Here is a 23367-nt window from a genome sequence, read left to right on the forward strand (position 1 = left end):
CGCTGTTGTAGATTATGACGGTTTCCTTCATCATCACCGTCTCAATTAGGTCGGTAAAAGCCGGTTAGGCAACACACTAACCACTTAAAAATGCAAAAGTAAAAATTACAAGCTTCAGTAAGTACAGTACAGACTAAAAAGTGAACTCTACAAATTGACATGCTCTTATTAACCTAATGAACTAAGGTAATTCTTAAATTCGGGTTGAGACGTAACATCAGACATGCAGGGAAGAGCTTATTCCAGTCTATAGCGGTTCTTGAGAAAAATAGAATTTGAACACGTCTTTCTTTCAGTGAGGTTCAAACCGAACTTTAGAGTTGGTTTCTTCGAGTTTCAGTAACGCCCGATTTCTGCTCGATTTCCACTCGATTTATTGCCCGCACGCTTTGCGCTTGGACCATAAATCTGAGCGGAAAAATTCGGTCCGTAACGATAAACAATAAAACGATGTGCTTTAGGTAAATTTTAAATAGAAAACGTAATCTAAATACCCGTAGATGGTTTTTTTTGTGTTAAAAGTTGAACAAGATATTAATAATATTGAATGGACGGACTGTGCACAGACCTTGAATGTAGAACATTTACAATTTTCAATATCCAAGGACCACTGTACTGCAAACAGCCGGCAAATAACTGCTTAAATTAATTGTCAGACTCACAAAAACTTGTTTATGAAACTGATATGTCACAAATAGGCAGCAAGGACAACTGCACTAAGTGGACTCATTTTGAGAAAAACTTGGGTAGCAAACTACAATTGTGCAAGGTATCAATCATACCAAAGCGTTCACGTCAAAACTTGGAGAAATATTTCTGAGTACCTGTTTTGAGCAAATAGCCTATTGCCTATGTTGCTTATGTTTCTCGTGAATTATAAGCAATAGGCATGACTAGTTTTCTTCATTCTGGTTGGTGACAAGACAATAAATCTATTTAAGTGAAGATTCCATCACATCACACACACTTTTCGAGCATGTAGGACCTGAATAAAAAAAAGCTACTTTAATATTAACTCGGCTCGATTGGCCCTCAGTCGCTCTAAAAACGACGGTAGCAAACACGGGAAGCTTGCTAGCCTGCAGAGGAAGCGTAATTTTGGCGAACGAGTGCTCAGTATTTTCTTAGCGAAAATCGTGGCCGCTATCTTTTATTTTAACGGCAGCGGAAGGCTGGGGAGAGAAAGAAAGTTGTACCAGGAGGGCGGTCGATAGTCAATAGTAAGGAGAGTGGTAGGGGAAGGGGAGTGAAGATTACGCCTGCCCGAGGTCATTGTTATTTTGCAAAACTCCGTTCCCCCACGAACGGAATTCTTGATTGGTGCGGTTAATCTCCAGCCAGTGTCAATCACAATCCAAACGCGTCATTTGAACATTTCGCTCTTGGGGAAAAAGAGAAGAACGGTTAAGTTGTTAGTTTCAATATTGTTTTCGAGGAAGTACTTCAGTGTCTTTCGGACTTAAGTGTCTTTCGCTAATTTCCGGAATGCAGTGACGCGCAACTAATCAGGGGGTGTTTGCTTTTCAAAAGCAACAACAGACATTCAGAATTCATGATTGCCGGAAGTAAATTTTTAACTCGGTGTCGTAGCTTTTACAGTCAAGCTTTAAATTCAAATTTTTAATTCGAACTTTGAATTTTAGAATATATTAGCGCTGAACGCCTCTTACACAGCCAGCCCTTGAACTTTATCTCATTCTAAATGAACTACTTCTGCTTTTTATTTGTTCTTTCTTTCTTTTTTTTTAATCTGTTTGACGGGGACTGGGTTTGGCTGAATACCTTTCACATCTCCGTTTTTTATTTATTTTTTTTTTTAGTGAGAATCAGTAGCTTGAAACACAAGCTTGTTTTGTTTGCGCTCAATAAGCAACTCTCTAAGCAATCATATGCGGCTCTGTGGGTGTAAGTTGATCCGTTGCCATGGAAGTTGATATCCAACAACTTTTCTTTTATTTGGAGAAAATCACAGTAAGTTATTGAGTTTCTCATCTCCAACTTGTATCGATTGTATTTTAAGTATGTGTTTACAGAATTTGATGGTTTTGTATAAATGTTCGCCTTTTTTATCTTGATTTCTAGTGATCTCAGTATTGTTATAGTATCTTTCCAAGTGTTCTTCTTTCTTTAGTTATGATTTTTGACGGGAAGTGGGTTTGGCTGAATACATTTTCATCTCCGCTTCGTTTGTTCGCGATCAGTGAGCGACTCTCCAAGCAATCAGACGTGGCTTTGAAGGTGTAAAATTGATCCGTTGCCATAGAGGTTGAGATCCAACCCCTTTTTATTTCATTTTTGGTCTTCGAAATAGATAAGTTCTATGCTTTTGAAATCACATTTAATGAAAGTAATTCACTATCCCTGTGACATTTGAAGTGGTATGCTGTCGTTCATTAGTCGTTGATTAGTCGTGGAGTAATTCACAAATCAACACCTCGGTGACTACTTCTCCTTTTTTGAATTTTGGAGATTTATTTTGAAATAATCTGCGCTAGGATGGATTTGAAAATGACAAATAACAAACAGATGGAGAAAATGAACAGTATACAGAACCTTACTTTCCTCTTTTGGTCAATACGTTTAAGAATAAGCCGGAGGGATAAATGTACTTATTCCTTACAAGCAACATTTTCATTGAAAAATTTACCCACGTGTGGGCAATTTTTTTCATGGAAATGAGTTGCTGTAAGAGAGGAAACCTTTTGTGCGACGTATTTGTTTACAGAATTTGACGGTTTTGTATTAATTTTTACCTTTTTTTCTGGTTTCTTTTGATTTCAGTGTTGTGTTCTTCCAAATGGATATATTTAATGCTTTCGGAAATTACATTTTTTATGAATTCAACGTAATTCACTATTCTTGAAACATTTGAAGTGGTCTGCTGTCGTTCAAATTGTAAGCTGCCGACAGAATTGTTTGTTACTTGAATGTTTTCGGATGATTAGTCTCGGAGGAATTTACAGATCAACGCCTCTGTGACTACTTCTTCTTTTCTGAATTTTGGAGATTTGCTTCAAAAAAAAATATGCGCTAAGAAAGGTTTGAGGATGACCGAAATATTTCCGTAAAAATCAGGTGGAGACAATGAATAGTACAAAGAACGTTATTTTCTCTCTTTTCCTTACAAGCAACATTTTCATTGAAGAATTTACCCACGCGTGAGTGATTTTTGTCATGATAATAAGTCGCCTTAAGAGAGGAAACCCTTTGCGCGATCGATTGCAAACAGCCATCGATCGTTTACGAAACGGTTATAATTATATGGCCCTAAGCCTTTCGTGCTCATCAAAATGAATCTGAGTTACCCTAAAGAGCCGCGTGGTAATTCCTCCACACTAGAGATCTTTTGCTCCAGCTCACCCCAGTTCAAGTTCATTTGGGACTCGACGCAAAAAACTTCCCTTCAGCTCTCAATCGTCGTTGCAACTGTCGCTTGTCCATTCACTGTTCTTTTAAACATCGTAGTGATTGCAACAATAAAAAAAGTTAGACAGTTACAAACAAACTCCAACATTTTGATCGCAAGTTTGGCCGTGGCTGATCTTTTGGTTGGCGCAGTTTGTATGCCACTGACGATCAGTTTAGATACGCTGATTCTTCGAGGTAATGCATCAGAAAACATCATATGCACAAGAGTTCTCGTTGCTACGCTGGTGCTGTACACTGCTTGGAGTGCTTCATTTTATCATCTAGTAATAATCTCTTGGGAGAGGTATTTGGCGATAGTAAAGAGGGTGGAATATAAACTTATAATAACAAAATCGCGCGTTAAAAAATATGCAAGAATTGCTTGGGTGACTGCGTTCATAACGACTGCCTTATTTTTTGCATCGGCCGTTGCTGGTATCCGTTATGAGGTCCTCCTTTTCCTAGATAGCATCTTTGGCCTTGGTTGGCTAACTGGAATATCAATAATGGTGAACTTTTATCGCAAATTATATTTAGAACTGCGAAAACTAAAGCGATGTCAAACCAGCCAGGTGAGTGTCCTTGTCAAAGCCAGAATAGAAAGGAAAATTGTCCACACTGTGTGCTTGCTGACAGTTACTGTTTTTATCGCTACCGTGCCTTTACTGGTTGTCTTCGCCGCGGCCCCGTTTTTACCATTTTTTCGTAGTTTTACGGTTTTTCGGTGAGCAGAGGTCGTCCTTCAGATAAACTCTCTCGTTAATCCTGTGCTTTACTTTCATAAAAACAAACGTTATAGAAAATTTGCTCTTCAGCTTTTTGTGTTCTCAACAACCAAGAAAATCGATTCAGAAGTTGACATGGGACGTCTTGCCACGCGGCACCGGCGTCCCTTTTCGTCCTTTGATGTTGAAAAGCCTGCAGAGAACAAAAATGCCCTACCCTCTAGACGCTCACTTTCTTGTCTGGAAGTGATATATAGATGCGAAAACACAAGGCTGAGAGTGTCACAAGTCACACCGATGGAAAGAAGAATGTCATTGCCATCTTTTCAAGAAGATGCACAGCTACACAATGCCTTGCAACCCATCCCTTTGACTGTCACAGTGCAAATTGAACATACACCCAGAAAAAAGCTAGTGAAGAGGAATAGCGAGTTATTGGACGATAACGGCCGTAGAAAAAGGTTACTTCGCATTAACAATATAAGGTCAACATCACTAAATCTGAAAATCGTTTCTAATGTGGAGATACGAGCTGGTGGAAAAAGAGCGAAAGCTTATTCTCAAAGACGTAATTCAGCGCCATAGGTTCTTTTGATTTGGCGAGTTTTCACAGAACACTTGTGAAAATATTAGAGTTGATGGAGAGGTCAGATTTTTTTAGTTTTTATCTTTCGGAAACTTTCTATCTTGAAAAAATCGCCTGGATACATCATAACTGTTCAGAAACGGTGATAAGCAAATGAGTAGGTAGATGATTTAACCATTATGAATTATCCGGTGTCCTCCTATTTAGTTTTAGTTAGTTTGCTTGTCTTTTGCGTATATTTAAATGTGTGTTGATCTCGGGCATTTGAAAGCAAAGGTTAAATAGCTGTGAGAAAAACGACAGAGGTATTTCATTGGTATGAAACTTTGATCGTAACACTCAACAGGGTGCAATTCTATTGGTCAAAACGTATTACTTGATGAAAGATTGTATAGGGCTTAGCAGGTTATGTACCTCATCGGATTTCATTTCTCTCCGGTTGGAATTCAGGATAAAGCAAACGATAATAACTTTTTTGAATATAAAAGAACTGTGTCGAAAGAACACATAAAATGTTTCTTCATTTCACTTTCGAGTTTTATTTTGCAAATGCCAACTACATGTTTCGAGTCGTTTAATATCAATTTTACTGTAGCATTTTCTAAATTTTACATTTGTTTTTCTTAATTTTTTTTCTTGCTCTTTCATTAAAAAAAAAATCACCTCCTACAGCCACTAAATGTATCCACAAGTCATATGGTTTGTAATATTTTCCTTTGTTCTGGACAGCTGGGCGATGAACGTGTGAGAAAATCAGTGGGAGGGTTGGATATATCAAAATTACTCTCGTTATGATTAAATTTCATGAAAAAGGCCTCGAAATATTGTTAGAAAGGTTAAAAAAAATACTGGTTTGAAAGATTTTATGATGAGGAGTAGAGTGGGTGATTGCAAGTAGTTTGCGCTGGTTCAAAATTTAATCGGCCGGGTGTCCAGTCAACCAATTCAAGCAGCTGATAAGCAGCTGGTTATCATTAGGTCTTTGGGCTTCAAGTTACAAGAAATACTCTTTGAAAACCAATTCTGTATCAGATGGTATTTACTACATTGGCGTTAGTCTTTTACCGAGAGCTAAAACACCCTTAGAATCAGTACGACCACTACATCCGGGAACCGAATGGCATATTTTTCGTATGTAACACTAAAAAGAAACACTGTATGATGTAAAGATTTTCAAGGAATTTAGTTCACGAAAGTTGCGACGAGACAAAGGTGAATTTTTGTTCTGTTGGTGTTGAATAGCCTTCAACGATGATAGTGAGGCTGAAAAGTTAGAGTCAGTAATCGAATTTTCATTAAGCTTATAAAACCAGTTCACAAGTATTTTGGACAAGAGATCTAGAATACTTGATATCGGTTTATCCCTCGCATTAAACTCGGAAAAAAAGAAGCAATTTCTTCACTTGGTTTCTAGAGAGGATCTACCAGCGGTGTCGCCGACTGCGTGGCTTTGGGAAAAGTCTGATATTTCAGATGTTGGTTTGTGTGAAAAAAAATATGACTGGGAAACATTCGAGTTTTGTTGTTTGTCCGCTTCAAAGTATTGTTTATGACCAAATGGAAGCAGCATCTTAGATCTAATTAACGGTAGCTTCACTCACGGATTGTCTTTTGGAAGATATAGAGGGCGGCAAATATCAACTCTTATTATCCAACTGCACAAAGTGGGGTACAAAGAACGCGCGAATAGAGTACACATGTCCTGCGATATTGTGTGGTTATTTTGACAGTTCGATATTTTGTACTGTAAAAAAACTTGTTTAAGCAGTAGGCTGAGTGCGCTACGCTTCTCTACCGCTTTTCTTTTCCCGCCTTATGAGAAATGAGCAGAAAGACAGCAGAAAAAAAAGCAGTCGGATAGTTATAACTTATCAGACGTTTTGGTGTGTAGTATATCTGAGTAATTTTACTGCACAACTCGTAAAAGTACTCAGCGATACTACACACCAAAACGACTAATAAGATATATGTATGTATGTCAGGAGAAGAGGTTTTGGCGAAGCCATTTCTCTCGTTAACAAATAAACAGCCACACCATTTAACTTTCTTCGAACGAATATGCCAACTTGCATCGATTGTATTTAAAGTATGTGTTTACAGAATTTGATGCTTTTGTAAAAAGTTTTGCCCTTTTTTATCCTAATTTCTAGTGATCTCAGTATTGTATCAGTATCTTTACATGTGTTCTTCTTTCTTTTGTTATTATTTTGACAGCGACTGGGTTTGACTGAATACATTTCCATCTCTTTTTAAGTGAGGCTCAGCAGTTTAAAACACATGCTTCTTTTGTTGGCGCCCAGTGAGCGACTCTCCAAGCAATCAAATGTGGCTTTGAAGGTGTAAAGTTGGTCCGTTGCCATAGAGGTTAAGATCCAAACCAGTTTTCTCTTATTTCTGGTCTTCCGCATGGATGAGTTTTATGCTTTTTGAAATTACATTTAAATGAAAGTAATCCACTATCCTTGACATTTTTAGTGATCAGCTGCCGTTCAAATTATAAGCTGCCGACAGAATTATTTGTTACTTGAATATTTTCGGAAGGTTAGTCTTGAAGAAATTTACATATCAACGTCTCGGTGGCTACTTCTTCTTTTATGAATTTTGGAGATTTGCTTTAAAAAAATCTGCGCTAAGAAAAGTTTGAAAATGACCGAAATATTTTCACATCAAATCAGGTATACACAGAACCTTCTTTTCCCTTTTGGTCTCTCAATATGTTTAAGAATAAGCCGCAAAGATAAATGCAAATATTCCTAACAAGCAGCATTTTCAATGAAAAGTTTACCCACGTGTGAGAGATTTTTGTCATGATAGTAAGTCGCCTTAAGAGAGGAAACCCTTTGCGCGACCTAATGCAAACAGCCATCGATCGTTTACAAAACGGTTATGATTATATGGCCCTAAGCCTTTCGTGCTCATCAAAATGAATCTGGGTTACCCTAAAGAGCAGCTTGGTAATTCTTCCAGACTAGAGATCTTTTGCTCCAGCTCACCCCACATGAAATTCATCTGGGACTCGACGCAAAAAACTTCCCTTCAGCTCGCAATTGTCATCGCAACTGTCGCTTGTCGCATTCACTGTCCTTTTAAACATCGTAGTGATTGGAACGATAAAAAAGTTAGACAATTACAAACAAACTCTAACATTTTGATCACAAGTTTGGCTGCAGCAGGTCTTTTGGTAGGCGCAGTTTGTATGCCACTGACAATCAGTTTAGATACGCTGATTCTTCGAGGATATGCATCAGAAAACATCATCTGCACGAGAGTTCTCGTTGCTATGGTGGTGCTGTACACTGCACCACTGCTTGGGAGAGGTATTTGGAGATAGTAAAGAAGGTGGAATATAAGATTATAATAACAAAATCGCGCGTAAAAAAATATGCAGGAATTACTTGGGTGATTGCGTTTATAACGGTTGCCTTATTTTTTGCATCGGCCGTTGCTGGTATCCGTTATGCGGTCCTCTTTTTCCTAGATGGCATCTTTGGCCTTGGTTGGCTAACTGGAATATTAATAATGGTGAACTTTTATCGCAAATTATACTATTTAGAACTGCGAAAACAAAAGCGGTGTCAAACCAGCCAGGTGAGTTTCCTGGTCAAAGCCAGAATAAACAAGAAAATTGCCCACACAGCGTGCTTGCTGACATTTACTATTTTCATCGCTATCGTGCCTTTAATGGTTGTCTTTATCACGGCTTCGTTTTTACCATTTTTTCGTAGTTGCACGGTTTTTCGGTGGGCAGAGATCTTCCTTCAGATAAACTCTCTCGTAAATCCTGTGCTCTATCTTCATAAAAACAAACGTTATAGAAAAGTTGCTCTTCAGTTGTTTGTATTCTCAACAACTGAGAAAATCGAGTCAGATTTTGACATAGGACGTCCTGCCACGCGGCACCGGCGTTCCTTTTCGTAATTTGGTGTTGAAAAGCCTGCAGAGCACAAAGATCCCCTACCCTCTAGACGCTCACTTTCTTGTCTGGAAGTGATATATAGACGCGAAAACACAAGGCTGAGAGTGTCACAAGTCACACCAATGGAAAGAAGAATGTCATTGCCATCTTTTCAAGAAGATGCACAGCTACACAATGCCTTGCAACCCATCCCTTTGACTGTCACAGTACAAATTGAACATACACCTAGAAAAAAGCTAGTGAAGAGGAATAGCGAGTTATTGGACGATAACGGCAGTAGAAAAAGGTTTCTTCGCAGTAAGATTATAAGATCAACGCCACCGAATCTGAAAATCGTTTTTAATTTGGAGATACGAGCTGGCGAAAAAAGAGCGAAAGCTTATTATCAAAGACGTAATTCAGCGCCATGGTTTCTTTTGATTTGGCGACTTGTCACAGAACTCTTGTGAAACTATATGAGTTGATGGACAGGTCAGATTTTTTAAGTTTTTATCTTTCGGAAACTTTCTATCTTAAAAAATCACCTGAATACATTGTAATTGTTCAGAAACCGTGATATACAAATGAGTAGGTAGATGACTTAACCATTATGAATTATCCAGTGTCCTCCTGTATAGTTTTAGTTAGTTTGCTTGTCTTTTGCTCATATTTATATTTATGTTGATTTTTGATATTTGAAATCAAAGGTTAAATAGCTGAGAGAAAAGCGACAGAGGTATTTCATTGGTATAAAACTTTGATCGTAACACCCAAAAAAAATCATGGATGGTATTTTCTCATGTTTGCCATTAATTGAATTTACTGGAATTTGGAGTTGTTGCAACATGTTAACATGAAACAGAACAATATATTTTATTGATATATAAAAAGTTTTCAGTCATTTGACTACCTACTAGCAAGTCTTTGTATTATATTTCAACCTAACCATTTTCCACAACTGTAAAAAACATTACAAAATAATTGATCCGGGGATGGAAAATTCGTGGCATGTACGCCATGTTTGAAATGACATGTCCATAAAAAGCTAACAGGATCGAGAAGAGTCTCTTGTCTGTATCATGAATTTGCTTATTGCTCCTGTTGGCAATGTTTTGACAAGGTTGGGCTGTCAGGGCAAAGGAACTGAGGATTTTAGAAGGCAGTGACTTTTTTCAAACCTGGAAACTATCATTGTGAAAAGCCATACTTGTGCCTGTTAACTCATTCTTATTCTGATAAACTAGTATTAAGAAGGATACAATATTTTATTATATAAATTTGATACATAAGCTGTGCACAAAATTTTAATTTGACTGAAATTTTATAGCCAATACCTATCCCTACACATAATATAATGTGAGTAGGATCAGAGAAAAAATAATGTGCCATACATCGGCAAGATTTATTTCAATTACATGAATATTAACTGATACTAGGAGATCTAAGAATATTCCAAAAAAAAGAAAATTTGCTTGAGAAATTAGAATTCAGTATAGGCTGGATAAACAAGATTCTTAGAAAAAGAAATGTGTACTAATGAAAAAGCTATGCAAACTTTTTTACAACACCTGCCTGTACCTTTATGGCATGTAGTAAAGTCATCCGAAGTAGTCATGGATCATAATCCCTGGTTTATGTGTTGAAAACACATGAAGATTCCCTCTAAACCTGTAGTTCAAGCCTGTGATGACTTTGACATTTTGATGTGCACCTCAAAAGAAGAACAAATAAATATCAAGTTTTTAGTTATTCTGTTTACATGCTGGTTAGTGAGGTAAAATTGAGTCAAACATTCCTACTACAACAGGTTCAAGAAATTTTCACAACCAATTTTTAAAGTAAGCCTACCTGGAACAATTACCTTTATATACAAATTAACCCAGGTTTGCACTGATGATGCCCAAAAGAACTATCTGTGGTAAGAGGGTAGGCTTTCCTTTCTTTATTTAAAGAAATACTGAGGTTATCGTCTTTCCACAAGCTCAGTGGAAATTGAGAGTGAATGAGACTGATAGTGACTATGTTATTTGGATAAATATCTAAAAGAGGATAAAAAGTAAGATATGGTCTGCACAACTCTCTTATTTTAAATTTTTACTTATTAAGCAAAGGCATTTATATTCTTGCCTTGTGTATTGTTCTGTCACGCGTGTCACGCGTCTAGCGTTACCACACAGTTTAGCATTGTAGCAAGGTATCATGGTATTGATTTTCCATGTGATTTAGGGATTGTCATTGTATTGTCGTGCTCGCTGGTGAAAACCCTTTCTCGTTTCACCGCGAAAATTTACTTCGAATAAATCTGGTTACACTGACTGATGAAGGATTTACGTCTCTTTTGTTACGGTGAGCAAACTTATGGATCAGGGTCCAAAGGATCAGAACAGTGAAACGAGAAACCTTTCGCCAGCCGACGAAGGCGATAATCATGATAATGTCAACCTCATGGATATGGAACTCGAGCCACAATTAGAAGACGAAATTCCCAGTGCAGCTGACCTTCTGGCAGGCGCCTTTAATATTTCATTCGCTACTTACGAATCAGACCTTGAAACCTCGAGGAAAACTACTCGGCCAGCCGAAATCGACACGCTTCCATTCGTAAACAATGTGAACCAAGATGGCGTCGAGCAAAAGGAGGATTCCACGCGGCCGAGACGAGTTTCGAAACCCAGCGTCAAACTGATAGCCAACAGACTTCAGACAGATACGTCGAAGCTCGAAAGGTTATGGCAAGCAACTGCCCGAACGATTTCTCAGCTCCAGGGAACTCCGGACTCCGTCGAAGCTCTTCGTAAAGCAGTAGGAGATTTACGCTCGGCGTTCAACGAATATCAGCTCGTTTGGGTCTCTTTGATGGACTTCACGGCGTACGCCAGCTCGCCCGAACAACTTCAGGAACGACAAACGTTGGAGGAAATCATGAGGACTCGAAAAGAAATCGTTCAAGCAGCAATACAGGAAGGAATAGATCGCAAAAATGATCTTCTACAAGAATTAGGGTCGGCTTGTTCTGGGTCGCGTGCTTCTAAGACGTCAATTTCATCTAGTGCGCTACGAGCCCATGCGAGAGGCGAGGCGGCCGCAGCATTGAAAAAGGCCGAAATGCAAAGGAAAATAAATGAACTTCAGTCTAAATCTGCGATGGCTCTTGAACTTGAAGAGAAGAAAAGACGAGAAGACGAACTGGCCTTTGCAAGGAGAAAACAGGAAGAGCAAGCGCGCCTGGAATCCTTACGCGTCGAACAAGAGGCAGCTGCAGCGGTGGCGCGAGCCAAGGCCATTGATGAGGAGCTCGGGTTCGGTAATGAGTATCAGCTACCAGATCTACCCGTTGAAGAACCCCGTAAGCGTGTTGAAGAATTTATCAGCAGCCAACTGGGGGAATCTAGTCCTCGTGGTCAAAAACCTAGCGCACTACGATTCACCGCCCCTGGTTTCACGGCTAACTTGATTAAGGAGGAAAAGCCGCGACGCCAAGAACTTAACACACCACGCTTTACCGTCCCTGGTTTCCCGGCTAAGTCTGTCAAGAAGGAAAAGCAAGATCCTCTAGAGGAGCTGAACCCAGGAGCATCGCCCTCAACCCCTAGCCAAACCGTAAAATTCTCCAATCCAGCTGACTGCATGGAATGTTTTATTCAGTTTATGACTCGAAGGGAGCTGATTGCCAACAAAATCGAAAAATTTGACGATCGTCCGGAAAACTTCAATACTTGGAAGGCAGCTTTCAAGAATATGACAAATGATGTAAACATCACTGCAAGTGAGGAGCTAGCCCTAATGTTGGATTACACCACTGGTGAGTCCAAAAGACTTGTGCAACGGCTACGCAATGCTTACGTAGAGAATCCGACTGCGGGGGTACGAGAATCCTGGAAAAAGCTGGGCGAACGTTTTGGCTCGACCGCAGTTATCACCAACGTGCATCTGAACAAACTCACAATGTTCCCTGTGTTGGCATCCAAGGACAACAAAGGTCTGCAAGAATTGGGGGACTTACTGTTAGAGTTGCGGTGTGCAAAAGAAGATGGTGGTCTTGCAGGCCTCAAAATCCTTGATGAACCCGCCTTCCTGAAACCAGTGCTCGCGAAGCTACCGGAAGAACTCCAAGGAAGGTGGCAAAGGCACGCATACCGTTTCAAATCACAGCATGGTGTTGACTACCCCCCTTTTAGGGAGTTTGCCTCTTTCATTCAAGAGATTGCACAAGAACGTAATGATCCATTCTTATCCATGGAGAGTCACTTGGAGAAATTTCCTGTCAAGCCTCTTGTCAAACCTCCAATCGAACCTACTGATGACCCACCTTTCGGACAAGGCTTCACAGCATTTAGGACTGACATCACAGACCCTGCACTCAAGAGCTCAACTAACCGGGACCCTGCAAGATGGTGCGTCATTCACAAATTATCGCATCCGCTTAGCAAATGCCGTGCCTTCAGGGCCATGCCCCTCACTGAAAGGAAGAATTTGCTTAGCCAACACCGAATCTGCTTTCATTGCCTTGCCACAACTAATCACCTAACAAAGGATTGTACGACCCAAGTCAAATGCTCTGAGTGTCACAGTGATAAACATGTTACAGCATTACACGCGGGACCCCCCAGCAAACCAGCAGCAGAAGAAGTAGAGCTGAAAGATGCCCACCAGTACGGCGGGGAGCCTGCAGTGACATCTAGCTGCACAAAGGTGTGTGGAAACACAATGGGAGGCAAGTCTTGTGCAAAGATATGTCTTGTGAGCATCTACGCAAACAGTCAACCTGAGAACAAAATTAAGGCATATGTGGTCATCGATGATCAAAGCAACTGTTCGCTCGCCAAGCCAAAACTGTTTGATCTGCTGAACCTGGGTGGGAAGGCAACACCTTACACGCTAAAAACGTGCTCAGGGACAAGTCAGGCCATGGGAAGACGCGCCCACAACCTTGTTATCGAATCCTTTGATGGCACGCAGAGTCACACGCTGCCCATCCTCACTGAATGCAACGCTATTCCAGACAATAGAGAAGAAATTCCAACTCCCGCAGCGGCCAGAGCCCACCCCCATCTGGAAGCTATCGCTGAGAAGATCCCTGAGCTAGACCCAGAAGCTGAAATTCTCCTGCTTGTCGGAAGAGACGCACCGCCCCTTCACAAAACTCATGAATCGCGAAACGGACCCAGGAATGCACCATGGGCTCAACGCCTCGACCTGGGATGGGTGGTGTTAGGAAACGCCTGTATGGATGGCGCTCATAAGCCCACTGAGATCTCATCTTACAGGACACAAGTTCTCGATAATGGTCGACCCTCCTTTCTGCTACCATGCAGCAACCGGCTTTATGTTAAACATGGTTCACATGCAGACTTCACAACTTATTTGCAAACTAGTCAAAAGAAAGGAACTTTCTTCAAAGGGAGCTTTGAAGATGGACTGGGAGACAATGTCTTTGCATGCACTAATGATGACAACAGACTAGGAATGTCAGTGGAGGATCGGAAGTTCATTCAAATCATGAACAGTTCATTAGCCAGGAACGAATCTGGTAGCTGGGAGGCGCCCTTACCTGTCCGTGAGAAATTTAACAAGCTTCCCGACAATCGAGAAGATGCAGTCAAGCGCCTGAGGTCAACTAGACGAACACTTGACAAAAAACCGTTGATGAAACAGCACTACTTCGACTTCATGTAGAAATTGCTCAAAAAAGGTCACGCGGAACCTGCACCAAAAGCAGAATTAAGCCCTTCTAGCCCACGCTGGTATCTTCCTCACTTTGGAGTGTACCACCCCCAAAAACCAGATAAAATTCGTGTGGTTTTTGATTCTGCAGCAGAAACCAAAGGAACATCCCTGAACAAGGCCTTGCTCTCAGGACCAGACCTCACAAACAACCTACTAGGCATCCTGTTACGCTTCCGTCAGGACACTGTGGCCTTTGTGGCGGACATTGAACAAATGTTCCACTCCTTCCTAGTTCAAGAACAACACAGGGACCTGCTGCGATTTTTCTGGTACAAGAATAACGATCCAAACGAAGAGCTAACTGAGTACCGTATGAAGGTTCATGTCTTTGGAAACACCTCCTCACCAGCAGTAGCCACCTTCTGCCTTAGAAAAACAGCTGAAGTTGGAGAGCAAGAATTTGGTTCAGATGCAAAGGACTTTGTGTACAACAATTTCTATGTCGATGACGGGCTGAAGTCTGTGGCCAAACCCGCTGAGGCCATTGACCTGTTAACTCGCACAAGAGCCATGTTAGCCAGAGCAAATCTCCGTCTACATAAGATAGCATCCAGTCATCCAGAAGTGACTCATGCCTTTCCAAGAGAAGATCAAGCCTCTGACCTCCGCGACCTAGATTTCTCACTGGATACTGTGCCAATTCAGCGTGCATTAGGGGTGCTATGGGACATATCAGCAGACGCATTCACCTTCAAAGTTTCTCTGGAGAAGAGGCCATTTACAAGACGAGGTGTGCTCTCCGTCCTCAATAGTCTGTATGATCCACTGGGACTTGCAGCTCCAGTTACTGTTAGAGGGAAGCTCCTCCTTCGATCCATGATGGCCAATCTCAGCAACCTTCATCCAGAAAGCTGGGACGAACCGTTGCCGGAAGAGCAAAGGCTGGCCTGGGAAGCATGGTGTAAGGCTTTGCAAGCTCTAACGCTTCTGAGGGTCCCTCGTTGTTACGCAGTAGTTTCATCTACAGGAGTAAAAAAACAGGAGCTGCATACCTTCTGCGATGCGTCCAATAACGCCATTGGAGCAGTCTCGTACCTCAGAACTGTCCAACACGATGGAAGCATCCAAGTGTCTTTCGTCTTTGGCAAGGCGAAGCTGACCCCATCTCATGCCACAACCATCCCTCGTCTCGAGCTGTGTGCGGCCGCACTTGGCATCGAAATCACGGAGCTCATCAACCGAGAGTTGGACATAAAGCCTGATACAGTCTCCTACTACTCTGATAGCAGAGTAGTCCTTGGCTACATTACCAACGAGACGCGACGTTTTTATGTTTATGTCAGCAATCGAGTAGAGCGTATTAGAAAATCCTCATCTCCTGAACAATGGTATTATGTACCCTCCCACCGGAATCCGGCTGATCTAGCCACGCGCTCAGTAGATGCCCAGAACCTGAGTGGCAGTATGTGGCATCATGGACCTATCTTCCTTCATGACCAGGAAGCATCTGTCAACACGACTGCCAACCAAGCCTCAGAAACTGCAGAAGATGACCCGGAAGTCCGCCCAGTGTTACAAGCCCTGGTAACTCAAATTCTGCCTCACAAACCTCTCGGGACCAGCCGCTTCTCTAGGTTTTCACAGTGGACAACTCTTGTGAGGGCGATTGGCAGACTTCTCTCCTTTATCCAGTCGCATCGTCAAAAGACCCTTGAGAAGTCTGGTGCCACAGAAAGTATAAAGCTGACACCACATGCTTGTCTTCTAAACAGAGCAAAGTTGTTAATCATACAGAATGTTCAGCATGAAGCTTATGAACAGGAAATCAGCAGTCTCAACAACTCTGATGGGTCACCTAAGACAAGCCCCCTTCTCAAGCTGAGCCCAATGGTTGATAATGATGGACTCGTCAGAGTTGGTGGCCGACTAGAGAGAGCAAGTCTGAGCTATGAGGAGAGCCACCCCTTGATACTGCCGAGCTCACATCACGTCACAAGTCTTCTAATAAAGCATTATCACGAAAAAGTACAGCATCAGGGGCGACATTTCACACTCGGCCTGATCCGAAGCAGTGGCTTCTGGATTGTTGGAAGCAAGCGAGCCGTGAACAGCGCCATTAACAACTGCATTAAGTGCAAGAAGCTGAGGGGTCGGCAGCAGACACAAAAGATGGCCGATCTTCCCATTGATCGACTTACTCCCGCACCTCCATTCAGCTACGTTGGCCTTGACGTCTTTGGACCCTGGCTAATCAGTGCTCGCCAGACAAGAGGAGGAATTGCCAACAGCAAACGTTGGGCTGTACTTTTCACCTGCCTAACCACAAGGGCTATCCATATCGAAGTGATAGAGTCTATGGACACCTCCTGTTTCATCAATGCCTTGTGCAGATTCCTGGCCTTGCGAGGACCAGCAGTACAGCTTCGCTCAGACTGTGGTACCAATTTTGTGGGCGCACGAAACGAGCTCCAATCTTGCCTTAACGAGATGGACGACAAAGCCATTCAGTCCTACCTAGCAACTGAAGGCTGCAATTGGATCTTCAATGCTCCTCATGCCTCCCACGTTGGTGGAGTTTGGGAACGAATGATAGGGGTGACCAGAAGGATCTTGGACTCCATTCTTGCCGATCTTGGACCCATACGTCTCACTCATGAAGTCCTCACAACACTCATGGCAGAAGTAACCGCTATAGTGAACGCCAGACCCCTGGTCCCCGTGCCCTCTGATCCAGAAATGCCAGAGATTCTCACCCCAGCCACTTTGCTAACACAGAAGTCCAGAGCCTTGAAATCCATGCCTGGGAATTTCAGAAGCACAGACCTGTACAGCAAGCAGTGGAGGCAGGTCCAGTACTTGGCCAATATGTTCTGAACCCGTTGGCGAAAAGAATACCTGCCGACACTCCAGCCAAGAAGGAAGTGGCAAAACGAAACTAGGAACCTAGAAGAAGGAGATTTGGTCCTCCTTCATTGTAAAGAGTCACCTAGAAACTACTGGCCTCTTGCCCGGATAACCAAGGCTTATGCTTCCGCAGACAGTAAAGTACGCAAGGTTGACCTGGTGACAGCGAAAGACGGCTCCAGAAAGAGCTACACCAGGCCCGTCACTGAGGTTATCCTACTTAGGAGGGAGAAAGATTTCGAGAAGATGAAAACCCCACTTGGATGAACGGTCTAAGTTTTACGAGAGAAAAGTGAACTTTCACAGCTTTGTGCTGGAAATTAGAACATCACTGGACATTTTAATCTAGGACGTTACTGTTTTGTTTAGATATTGTAGTGGTATTTTCTTATACCAGACGGGGAGTGTTCTGTCACGCGTGTCACGCGTCTAGCGTTACCACACAGTTTAGCATTGTAGCAAGGTATCATGGTATTGATTTTCCATGTGATTTAGGGATTGTCATTGTATTGTCGTGCTCGCTGGTGAAAACCCTTTCTCGTTTCACCGCGAAAATTTACTTTGAATAAATCTGGTTACACTGACTGATGAAGGATTTACGTCTCTTTTGTTACGGTGAGCAAACTTATGGATCAGGGTCCAAAGGATCAGAACATGTATTATGTGGATGCCAATTAATTTAACTTTCATGCATCAAAATGCAAAAAATGTTCTCTTCATCTATGTGCCTAAACATTACAGGTGAGGAGGGAGGTCAAAGTAAAACGTGAATTAAAACAGGAGGGCCCCCATTGATTTCAGTCCTAATTAATTGCTTTTCCAGATTCCCACCCTTTAAAACTCACATATCTTCTGACCATTGAAGAAATGTAAAATGGTTTCCGCGTTTACATAGATATACACGAGATAAGCGTAGGAAACCACAACGCGAAGCGGAGTGGTTTCCAGCTTATCGAGTGTTCTCCCAACCTCCCAAGTGTTTACATCAGGCTATGTAAACACGGAAACCATTTTACATTTCTTTTATAAAATAACTAATGAAAGAGGAACGAAAACCGTGTTTACATACGCTCATATAAAATGGTTTCATGGCCAATCAGAGCGCGCGTACTATTTGAATTATTTTATAATTCTAGATATCAGTGTTTAGTTTTGGTATGAACATTGGTAAGAAACACCATGCATTAATGAAAGCTTGAGCATGAGTATTAAATGCAGTCTGAATAATAATATTACAATGTGGTAACTTGGACAGCAAAATCATATAATCACACAATTCCAAACAAATAAAGGAAGTGAGGTTATTGACCCACTTGCTTCAACTTTTGAGAAATAGATATGGTAAACAGTTACAATTAATGCAAAGTTGAAAGTTTGAAAGGTAAAAGATATACATTACAATATAATCATCAGATCCTATGCATCCTGGTAAAAAAGGGTCAATTACCACAATAACTTCTCCCAAACGCTCATCAGGGTCGGCCAGGGTTTTTGTGTATTCGGTATTCGGGGGCGTTTTAAATCGGGTATACGGTATATTGCAGCTTAAATATGGGTATTCAGTATATCACTTTCTTTGAATTTCAGGTATAGAGTATTCAAAGCTTCGATTATTTTTGGGTATATTTGGAGGAATTTGGGGTATTTTGGGGTATTTTGTCGATTTTTTTTCGGGTATATTGGTATTCCACTACCCCCCCCTGGCCGACCCTGGCTCATGCTTACATGAAATTGTTCATTTTTGTTACTAGGGGGCACTGTACTTAAAATACTTCTACTGACACAAATGCATTTTTCTGAAGTTATCTCATAGCATATGACTGTACAGGTCATGTGGATGGTTCCTGCATGGGGACTGACATTTCAATTACCCCAGGTGTACTAACCAAGTGCTCAAGTTTCCAAATCAGTCACCTAACTCAGTTACCGTGGAGTTTACCCTTTTTTGAGGCTATCTTCAGCTTGATCCTCCTGTTACATGTGAAAACATCAAATGTTACTCACATATTCAAATAATTACCTAAATGAAAAGTTATAATTTTTTTAATAACCTGCTTCCTTTAACCCTTTAACTCCTATGTATGACCACGACAGAATTTCTCCTAACAATAGCAATACAATATCAAGCAGACAAGTGATGAGAGTAAATAAAAATAGTAATTAGGGGATTATTGGTTGAACTAACATTGTAAGAATTGTAAGGTTGATAGTAAGGAGAAGGGAGTTAAGAGCAAGTCTCTGTAAGAATCAAACATCTTGGGAAATGAAAATTTTTTCAACCCCCCTTCAAATTTTGCATGCAGTTAGGCACTCAGCAGAGATGCACATAAATGCCCCTTTTAAAGGTCGAAGCACTCTTGTTGCCTTGGTAACAACGGCTGCTTGTTCAAGGCCTGGGGCCTCATTTTCATACAAAAACGTGTCAAGCTGAATATAACATTACAAATTGGCACTTCTACCATACATAGTGACACCATTCGTCTTCACTTTGATTCATTCAATTTTCCCTGAGAATGAATGTGAACACACCAATAGTGTAATGACTGAGACATTTCAGTGAGTCATTCATGACGTGTACCGCTGGTAACATGTTTTGCAGTCACAATAAGAGAGCACATGGTCTGTTTTGAACAACATGATCTCGAGACCGAAATTACGATTATCGTTATTTCTAAATTGGCACCAAATTTATGGATATAGTAATTTCGTGGCACTCTTTACCAATCCTCTTTACACGTGTTAAATAAAGAGAAGGACTCGGTTCCACTGTCTTACAACATTCAAGATGGCGGAGGAAAGGGGTAAATGTGCGTTCAGTTGTGATCAGCATGATCTCGACACCAAAATAACGATTATCGTTATTTCTAAATTGGCCCTGAAATAACGAATATCATAATTTCAGTGCATGTCTGAGACCTTCGGGCTCGAAGCTTGGGAACTAGTATTCAGGGAAAGATAAAATGGCGGCTTACGGCGGCGAAGGAAATCTCAGTAGTTTAATATTTTAGCGTGAAAAGGCTTGGGTGTTGTGATCTGGTTCTCAAGTAAAAAAAAAATCACGGTCTGCAATGGCCCTACCACCTTTTGAACAACAAGAAAACATTGAAACGGTGGTAAAAAGCAGCAAGTTTCGAAGTCTAAACGAAAGATGGGTAAGCTGAGTTTCAGTCAAATATCATGACATTTGGGATGTAATTTCGATACCGAATAAATAGTTCTACATGGTTATACACGCATAGGATTCTGTTGTGTTCACGTGAAGGCCATTTCAGCCATTCCTGCCACTTGTAAGTGGTAGGAAATAAAAGATATGTAGAGTTGTTTCGTATTGAAGCCCTGTGAAATCACAAATTTGATTTATTTCTTCTTTGTTTTAGGTGGTCATTATCCATTACTTTTGGAAGTCGATACTGATGAGAAAGAAAAAATGTTTATGATTATTTCTTCTCTCGAACATTTTACTATTTAGGTACCAAATAATCTTGATACTGAAGACCATTGCATCCTATTATGAAAAATGTACCCCTGATTGCTTTGTCAACATGTATGATGTAATATACCTTGTGATTTGTGGGATTTTCACATGTAAACTAGAAATACCTGTAGAGGGTAATGATGTACTTAATGCAAAGTGTTTTGGTACAAAGTCTGCTTTGCTGTAATCTACCTGAAGGTGCTTTTTATATGCTAGTAACACTTGCACAGCCCAGTCAAAATGTTCTTTAGTAGTAGTCAAGCTGGCTGTTGTAATTATAGGCAGCAGAGGCCAAACCTCATCCTGAAAAGCAGTCTGAAAGGTGTGAAGTCAGTGGAAGATACTTCATTGTAGGTGGCCAAATTGCAGGCTGTCAGCCCATTTTGAGTGAGTAGTTAAACTCAAGATCGGCTATTTTAACTAATTTTATTGAGAGCCAAATCCTGCAAGGCTTATATTCTGTATTAATTTGAAGTGTTACTTTTATGTTTCTTATTTTGCAGTAAGTGGGCTTGTTGTGGCCATTTTTCTCTCAAACATTTTTTTCAGCTTAGTCAAAACGTTTTTTAGAAGTAGGCAAGCTGGCTATAGTAACAGAAGGTAGAGACCAAACCTTGTCCAGACTAGACGCCTAACAAATGTTCTGTGTGGAAAGCCAAATCCCTGGTTACCGGCACATTTTGACTAGGCTATTTGTTATTTAGCTACTCTTATTATTAAAGATTACTGCATTCCTTTTTAATAATTTGCTGCCAATTGTATGCTGTATATAGCTTATGATTTGTGTGATTTTCAAGAGTAAATTAGAAATACCTGAAGATGGTAATGATGTACTAGATAACGTACTTGATGCAAAGCAATTTTGGCACAAAGTGTATGCCTTGTCCTCAGGTGATTTTAACATGCTAATAAGATTTGTTATTCAAATAATATACATCAGCTGGAATGGGAATATTGAAAGAAAAATAATAATATTTAACCATAACAAGTTTTGGTTTTATGTCCAAATTAAGCACTTAGTTGAAGATCACTGCACTGATCAGGCCCTGAAGGCCAAAAAAGTGCTGTCTGCTGTTAGTTTAATTTTTGTCATTTCTATTGATTTATTTTATTTATCAATGTTTCTTTGAGTTATAATTCATTGACCTCTTTCAATAGTGCAGGTTCGCTCGTGTAACCTAATCCCACATGTATGTATGTACAATCTCAGTTGAAATTTTGAGTGGCAGGCAAGCTGGCAATAGTAATAGGCAGCAGAGGCCAAATCTTGTCCTGAATAGAAGTCTGACATGTGTGAAATTGGCAGCTATTTCATTGTAGGTGGCCAAATTGTTGGCTGCAGCACATTTTGACCTGGCTGATTGTGTGTGTGTGTTATGTATGTGTTCTTCTTTTTAGGTGTTAAACAGGTCAAAGTACCGAAAAAAACCTCTGTGATAACTTGGTAGTCTAAGATGTAAAAAATTTTTAATAATAAGGTAAAGCTTGATCATTCTTAAGAGTTTGCATCTGTTCTAAAAGTTTTGGGGAGAGTTAGGGGAGCATTATTTATACAAATGTATTTAAAAAGTAACAAAAAAATAAAAAGAACTAGGGCAAAATCCCAATTTGCTTTAAAAGTTTATTTTATTAAGAGCATAATTCTGGATATAGCTTGGGATTTGTGTGATTTTCACAAATTGTTAGGTTGTTATGTAAACTTAATTTACAGGAACCTTGTTAGTTTTCAGCTTCAAGAACAAGTACATAATTGCAGGAAAAGCTTGAAGCTTGAAAAATTGACTGATGAAACTGGAACAGATGTCATGAGATTTGTACAATAGGTTGGCCTGGGAGGGACCAAGAATTAAAGAATTCATTGATTCTCTTACACCTTTTGTCTGCATAGTGTGCTTCTGTAGAGCTTAGTTATTGCTGTAGAAAACGTTTTTGGAGGGCCCTTGAGATCACTCACTTTTGAGCTAGTTGCCCCTAGGGAAGAGGATATCTGTACTTATTATCTCCCTTGGGGGGGGGTGAAGGGTTAAAGACTGATTCTTCTCCAGTAGCCACAAGTACCCCTGCATATGGAAATTTTGAACACTATTAAAGGGCTAGTACCCTCATTTCATACTTGAATTTCTAATTTAGAGTAAGTTATGACAAATAATGAATGTAAATTCATCTTGGTTGTACAGGTTATATCCAGCAGTCCTTAAAAAAAAATAAAAAGGTATTTTTCTGAATTAAAAAAAAAGTGTTCTTGCTTCAAAGTAAGTGCATGATATGTCATTCAATTAATGCTCTAGCAGAGTTTTTGTTTGAAATGCCAAAATCAACTTCATCAGTAAGGACAAAAAAAAAAGGCAATAAGCAAATGTTCTTCTGTATCCTTTATGTCAATTTGGGCTGAAAAACAGGTTTTTTTCCTTTTGCAAAAATTAGCTTATTTCACGACCAAAAACGATGCAAACAAGCTGAAACGTTATGTTTTCAGCAAAACAGCGATAGAATCTGCGAAAAAACAATGGAGACAAGCTAACACACAGTGTTCTCAGTAAAATTTGGGCAAACAAAACCTTAAAAACCAAAAAAAAAACAATTATTGCGCTGACTTACCCATTTTTTGACAAGATAACTGCCAAAACACTGAAAACTAGCTTGAAACTACATGTTTTTCACAAGATCGCGACGAAATCTGTCTAAAAACTCTAAAATACGGCAGAAA

At 40.4% G+C, this 23367-nt stretch overlaps 2 protein-coding genes and 1 long non-coding RNA gene across 3 annotated transcripts; all 3 read left to right on the forward strand.

Moving 5' to 3' along the window:
• The first annotated feature begins 10752 nt into the window (after positions 1-10752).
• Positions 10753-14293, forward strand: LOC149037671 (uncharacterized). Its single transcript, XM_089187937.1, has one exon. The coding sequence runs from the start codon at positions 10973-10975 to the stop codon at positions 14288-14290; it is 3318 nt and encodes a 1105-aa protein (XP_089044063.1). The 5' UTR covers positions 10753-10972; the 3' UTR covers positions 14291-14293.
• Positions 14294-14554: 261 nt separating this feature from the next.
• Positions 14555-17155, forward strand: LOC149037672 (uncharacterized). Its single transcript, XM_089186370.1, has one exon. It carries the CDS (start codon positions 14555-14557, stop codon positions 17153-17155), a length of 2601 nt encoding a protein of 866 aa, XP_089042496.1.
• A 2794-nt stretch (positions 17156-19949) lies between these two features.
• On the forward strand, positions 19950-22530 carry LOC149037673 (uncharacterized). The gene is made up of 2 exons (XR_016181231.1): positions 19950-20337; positions 20563-22530. It is a non-coding gene; the product is annotated as an uncharacterized LOC149037673 (long non-coding RNA).
• Positions 22531-23367: the final 837 nt, after the last annotated feature.

The sequence above is a fragment of the Pocillopora damicornis genome, chromosome 11 (genome assembly GCF_964200805.1).
Source record: "Pocillopora damicornis chromosome 11, jaPocDami1.2, whole genome shotgun sequence".
Lineage (NCBI taxonomy): Eukaryota > Metazoa > Cnidaria > Anthozoa > Scleractinia > Pocilloporidae > Pocillopora > Pocillopora damicornis.

Coding starts and splice junctions, on each gene's coding strand:
- LOC149037672 (XM_089186370.1), top strand. CDS start 14,555: ATGTTCCACTCCTTCCTAGTTCAAGAACAACACAGGGACCTGCTGCGA.
- LOC149037671 (XM_089187937.1), top strand. CDS start 10,973: ATGGATCAGGGTCCAAAGGATCAGAACAGTGAAACGAGAAACCTTTCG.